This window comes from Poecilia reticulata, linkage group LG17 (genome assembly GCF_000633615.1).
Source record: "Poecilia reticulata strain Guanapo linkage group LG17, Guppy_female_1.0+MT, whole genome shotgun sequence".
Lineage (NCBI taxonomy): Eukaryota > Metazoa > Chordata > Actinopteri > Cyprinodontiformes > Poeciliidae > Poecilia > Poecilia reticulata.
This window is the reverse complement of record NC_024347.1, coordinates 24,858,027-24,864,505: the sequence shown is the minus strand read 5'-3', so window position 1 is coordinate 24,864,505 and position 6,479 is coordinate 24,858,027. Positions and strand designations below refer to the sequence as shown.

Genomic DNA, 6,479 nt, shown 5'->3' with positions numbered 1-6,479 from the left:
TTTTTTTTTTTTTTTTTTTACATATTCTTGGAGTAAAAATAGAAAACGCAGAAAAAGAACCAAGAGCAGAGGGTGAGCTGAGGTTAATCCTTTGCAAAAATCATTGCAGGTTTATTATTTTTGCAGAATCCCAAGTGATACATTTATTTATTTGACTATTTCAAAAGAGAAAACAAGAGTGAAAAGGACAAAAAAAAAACAATCGAAGCTCACATATAGACTAATGTGAAGCATCTCTTGTCCTTGCTGTCAAGATGATGCATGACTAAATTGTTTTGCAGATGTAACAAATGTGTAACAAAAGCACTAAATTGAACATTGAACATGACAGAATGAATCAAATCTACTTTAACTAAATAAAACAAAAACAAGAGCATAAAAAAACTATACAAGACAGGGGAAATTTGAAATTATTTGCAGAGCTTTGATAGATTAAGCATAGATGCATTGTTTCTGCTTTATTTTCCTCTGATAAAATTCATAGCACTGAAAGTTGAGAGCTGTTAGACAAAGCTTGGAGTATGCTTTGCTTTCTTTGTATGACCGTCAGTTAATCACARCTGAATCATAAAGATCCTGACCCCTATTATGCTCATAATTCCTCCAGCAGCTTCGCAACCCGGTGAGAGATTTAGTGCATCGCACCTGAACATCTTCCATATTATAGGAGCTGCATGACTGATCACTGTACTCAATGGCTCCTGGCCAGCTGTGATAGAACCAATTAAACCAGCCAGTGGCCCGCCTTGACCTGTGAAAATGATGATGTGGTGCTAATGAAGTGACTGAATTAGAAATGCCATCTGTTGCTGCCAGGCCACCACATTTCTCAACGACTAYGATTCACAAGGGTTCTGTGTTAAAAATAAAGTGATGCTCTCAATTCCAATTAGGCAACAGGTSTGATGTGAATCAGTACTCTAAGTCATCCTTAGTAGAAAATGTGTTCCTTTAGCACAGCAATGTGTCTTTTTAAACATTGCTTCTTCCAGTAGTTTGTTGGAAAATGGTTACAATAAATCCTGCAGTAAAATTGTGATTTAGGGACACCTCTGCACATGCCGGATAAATAAGATCAAATTTATATCCAGTTTATATGTATTAGGTATATATCTATAAACCTTTAAACCTTTTGTTTGTATATTTGTAACATAAATGATTTACAACATTAGGTAGGCAATATTTTACTATGGCATTACATTTTTCTCATCAAATATGAATTTGACATTCACATTCATTTGACTATGCATTTATTAACKTTTTTTTTCTTGGGAGAATTAGAGATTGATTAACACCCATTTTATCATAAATGGCATTAATGTCTGCTTGTAAAATTATAACACTGTAAAATGATATCTAGCAGATTATATCTTATTTTAAATTTGTGTCATCATAGTACATTACATAGCACATACTACATTTTATTTTTTAAGGCTTTTGGTGCTATCTGTGCTAATGGTGAAAACAAGTGTGGGAGGTGCTGTAAATGCAAAAATATTTGTTTTTTAAGCTTATGATGCGTGAAATATTTTAAAATAAAAAACTCCAAAATGTATTATAAATGTAACTGTCACAAATAGCGGTGCAGCTCTGTCACAACACAAGCAGTGATTCCAGTTTGAGTAAATTTCTTCAGTAATTTGSTGTTTTCAGAGAATAATACCAACACAGTTGTTCCAAACACAAGAGAAACTCTACAATTTGGATATGTTTCCCTAACACTGTGGAAAATAAGCCACAACACATTTTCAAGRATGGGAGGCAGATTTATTTCAAAAATTCTTATCATCCATGACTGTACAACAGATGCAATGAGTACAAATTATCCGTAATAGTCACACCTTGAACATGCTGAAAACAATTCTTCGGATCACTATGAAAAGAATATAAATAAATGTWAAAAAGCTCCTTATTGTGAACAACAAATGAGAAACATGGTATGCATCCAATACAGCGTGAAACAGCAGAAATCATGTCTAGATTTCACCCAAATGTACAATTAAAACAAATCACATTGTCATCAGGTGCCAAAGWATACGAGATTAACTTACATTCATATTCATCTCTCTCCCTGCAGTGTGGCTGACTCACAGAAACATGAACATACAGCAAAATACAACAAAAAGAGAACATTTCATGTTCTTCGGTTCACATAACTGTATTTTATATGCACAATACAGAACAATAGATGATAAGCACACAATATACTGCGTTTGCCTGCATGTTTTTTTTTTTTAGAAAAGCAACCGTTCTGACTTGAGAATATTCAATGCTCTTTGCATCTTGCAGTAGTCTGGAGAATATTTATATCCCGCATTTTGATAAAGCACACATCAGGAGGYGATGTTTGGATGAGGCAAACAAGCTGCAACACGTCTGAAAACATCTTCCTCTGCYGTCAGTCACTTCCTGCGTTGTCTCCTTTCACTTTAAACACACCTCCCTGATCAAGAGGATTTTGCTGGTATCCAGTGTCACAACGTCTTTGCTGATGGAAAAAGAAAAGAAAATTAACAAGGTGCTTTTAAATGTATGATTTTAGTCACATGTAAATGGTGGCTACCTTGTGAGAMTCTTTTCTCTCAAACATTCAAGATTTTTACCAATAAAGGACGCCCCGGATCATTCTCCCAGATAAAGTCTGGTCTTAAAAAAATGAGCTGCTGCTGCTGCATGACTTTAAACAGGCAGCTCAAGCTCAAGGATCCTCCAATTAAGATAAATACAAGAAAATATGCAAAGTACAAAGGGCCAAAAGTCTGTCTATATATGAAGGGTTTTTTTCCCCCTTTTTAAACTTTTAAGCATTTAGTTTGGTGTTACTGCTGAAGTGAGAGTTAATTGCATGGTAACACCCAAAGAGATCACTCAGAAAGAAGATTTCACCAGTTTAGGAGTTTTTAAGGGATTAAACAATGGCTTAAAATTTTTTTTTAAATCACCCATTTCACTATATTTCACATATATTTGTAAATCCAGAAATCAAGATCAAAACTCTCTCAACTTAAAAAAGCTAAACTGATCTGAGCGTATAAATCTATCCCGTGGAATGAGAATCCCAAGATAAAAGATTTCTGTTCTCGGGCACTTGAGTGCAACAGGAACAAAATGTCAGSCAAGCGCTAGATTGACTCTTATGGCCATTTGTTCCCATAAAGAAAATCAGGGGAAATTTAAATGTCATTTGATGAAAAGAGCAGGTGTTAGAAGGTCATATCCGTTCTTATTCCCAGACAGCCATTAGTGATAACTGCAGAAAAATGGGCCTTACATTTTCTCCCAGATGAAAAATCGAAGCATCATTTATAAGAACACTGAGTAAAGTCTCAAGCTGTTTAATTCAAATTCTCCSTCTCCTTTAAGATAGATTTAAACCTTTAAAACCTTGAACTGTTTCTATGGTTGACATTATCTGTAGTCACCTACAGATACTTTTCAAAAGAAATAAGTAAGAGAGTTATGTTGATAAATAGGAAGTAAATACTGACCGTACTCAGTTGTCGATGTCCGATATGTGGTTCTCTATCTGCAATACAAGCAATTGAGGCATCAGTGCAATAATCTATAGAAATAGACGTTCTGACACATAACATTTTATTCAGCTGGTTTCAGAATTTCATTAAAAAAAAAAAAAAAGAGGGATATATGCAATTTTACAGTTTTTTATGATCAGGCTTCAGATGTAAACTTAATTCTGAAAATACAATAAAAGACTCCCTTATGAAACAAACTGGCCATTTTTGTTTAGGCAGACAGGCATCCTCACTCTACTGATATGTTTAAATTACCTTCTTCTTTATTTTCCTTATCTTTTACATCTTAATTTCACATAATGTTTTAACAAGGTTATCAAGAACTTCAAAACCTTCCTGAAGACATGGAGTATTTAACATGGCCAGGTCAAAATTCATAAATATGTGCTTTGTGAGGAGTTRTTTTATAGGTAAAKATAACCATAAAAAATAAAGAAACCAATGCTTAAAATTTATACAACTAGATGGCTTCAGGTTGTGCCTCCGATCAAACAGTTTTTATCTTGTATGAGTTTAAAATGGTATTAATATAAAAAAAAACACAACATTGAAATCCCTTCCTTTTTGTGTTTCCAGAAATTCAATAAAGGTTTCATGATCTCAAATTGTGTCTCTAAATATTTTAAACTGTATCATATCACACAGATGCATAAAACGGTTCTGTTTWAGTTACAATTTTTYATGACCGGTCTTTGTACCACTTGGTGTAGCTTTAAYACGAGTGACTGGGCACARATTCAACTCAGGCTACAATTTCTGTTTCATAGCCAAAGACGGTACATTACTTTCGTTTGAGAGAGTGAACAACCCACTCACTCCTCGCAGAGAGAGAGAGAGGGAGAAAGAGAAACAGAGAGAGAGAGAGAGAGAGAGAGACTGTCTGCTTGGGCTCCTCACCATATCGCTGGTTCCTTCATCTTCAAAGTCATCCTCGCCTCCGTCCGTCATCTCTCCTGCCTCTACCTCGGCTGTTCCCTCCACCTCCTCTCCTCCGGAGTGGTCTTCGGCGTCACCATGGAGACGATCACACACCTCCTCCTGTTTCCTCTGCATCTCTGGCAAAAGACAACGCAGAGAGAAAGAGACCAATGCCAGAACAAAACAGATTTTTTTTTTTCCAGTTTCATAGAAGAAACATTTCCAAATTAGTTTGCCTCTTTTGTTTGCGTGTCTTTGTTCAATACTTTAAATTATGCAAACACTTTWTGTCTCTTCCAGTTAATATATTCACAGGCGCTCCTACAGCAGACAGGTTCTGCCCTCCCTCTCTGTTGTTTCTTACCGGTCTCGGAGCGATGTTGCCTCTCAATCTTTTCCAGCCTTCCCAGCAGTGAGTCGATCTTTGTCTTGATCTGCGACAGCTCCTTCTTGATGGTTAGGAGCTGGTCTGTCTTCACTGTGAGCACACATACATAGTTAAAAAGCATAGTTAATGTGACATTAACTTCACCAAATGCACATCAAAGACCTTTTAAAACCTYTTAAAACCTAAGTTTCAAATCTCCGYCTGYGTATTCTTGCTTATTTTAATTGTACGCAGTTCTTTCAATGTCCTGTGAGAAAATATATTTGCCCATTTATCCATAACAACTGGAACGTTTAATTTCTAGCAGTAATTTTTGTAATTTACTGTCTATTAAGAGCGCCCCTCAGATTAATTTCACTCCCTGTACGTCGACAATGAAATTACTGTAATAACCCGGTATTGATTGGAAAGCGCAACGTCTCACCTTTTAGAAACCATCGGAATTTTTCAGATAGCACAAAGTGTGGCGGAAATACGGTACTGATAATTTGGCTGGATCGTTGCTGATACAGTACGTTCTGTCTGRAAGGTTTTAAGTAAAGCTGGAGGCAAAAATCAACAAACATTATATGAAAAGATTWGATTAGATGTGCGACTGTTTYTTGAATATTTTATTTCTTTATTGCAGGTTAACATCTTACCTGCAACAACAAAGCATTTTGAACAACCTTATTGTGGAGAAACAGAAAGAAGTGGAGAAAATGACTACTGAAAATATTGTGCATCGTGTGCACATCTTAAGACGCAAAGCAGCCCGRACTGTCACTCTACCAACTTTACTCTTGACTTGTGTAAATGTTGTTCTCATCGTTTTATGCCAGATGCAGCAAACAGACTTTAACATAAAACTAACAGACAACTTTGAGGGAGTTTCCCTTTTGTCTCATCAGACTACAGAATATTTCCCCCAAAATTCTTGAGGATTATCAAGATGTTTATTGACAAATGTGTGATTTGTGTTCACATAAGCAAACAGAAGCAATCCTAAGTCAATGCTATTTTACATAACGAATATCTCATAGTTACAAACATAAACCGTTAAGCCTGATTAAATTCTTGTTTATTGCATTTTTTACTTTGCTTCTGTGTTTGAGATTAACAACTGATYTGTGTTTTTATTACAGAAAATTACGGTTTTATTGCAGAAATGAAGTGGTGTTTCTTCAACTGCTATTAAGAAAGTTGAACAAAATGAAATAAATGTTCTTTCTTTAACATTTGTTACACRAAAAAGAAAATCAGTGAAATTGTTGAAGCTAGTAAAGGAATAAAKCTATGCTGATGTGAGAAAAACATCAATCAATGGGACTTTCTGCCCTATTTTTAGGTTTCAGACACAATTCTAGGAATATTTTAATCAGATTATGATTCAATAATATATATATTTTTTTATCTTTATATCACTATGTAGAAAAAAGTTATTTCAAGGAAAACAGATCAAAATAATTGGGAAAGAATTTTTGAAAATGGTCAAAAGGTGCTATAAATATAGGTAATTTTGTCACCTTGRTATTTTACTCAGATTTACTTACTTTTTTTCATTTGCAAAGCCTTTGTTCCCTGGTCACAGCTTTTACTTTGGCGAGTACATTCTTTTAAGGAAAACAACACAAACAACACCAAAGTTGTAGCAAGCCATA

General features: G+C 35.0%; 1 protein-coding gene across 4 annotated transcripts in view; it reads right to left on the bottom strand.

Annotated features, from left to right (window-relative positions):
* Window positions 1-1,745: 1,745 nt before the first annotated feature.
* The window catches only part of LOC103479799 (RNA-binding Raly-like protein), a 65,576-nt gene continuing 60,842 nt past the window's right edge, over window positions 1,746-6,479 (bottom strand). For 3 of the 4 annotated variants that reach the window (XM_008434457.2, XM_008434458.2, XM_017310039.1), the window contains exons 6-10: window positions 6,372-6,431; window positions 4,816-4,929; window positions 4,431-4,588; window positions 3,489-3,526; window positions 1,746-2,488 (exon numbers count right to left, since the gene is read on the bottom strand). In XM_008434457.2, the coding sequence (XP_008432679.1) occupies window positions 3,494-3,526; window positions 4,431-4,588; window positions 4,816-4,929; window positions 6,372-6,431 (365 nt within the window). In that variant the 3' untranslated portion in view covers window positions 1,746-2,488; window positions 3,489-3,493. The remainder of the gene's footprint in view (window positions 2,489-3,488; window positions 3,527-4,430; window positions 4,589-4,815; window positions 4,930-6,371; window positions 6,432-6,479) is intronic. The other variant, XM_008434459.2, reaches the window with a different exon arrangement.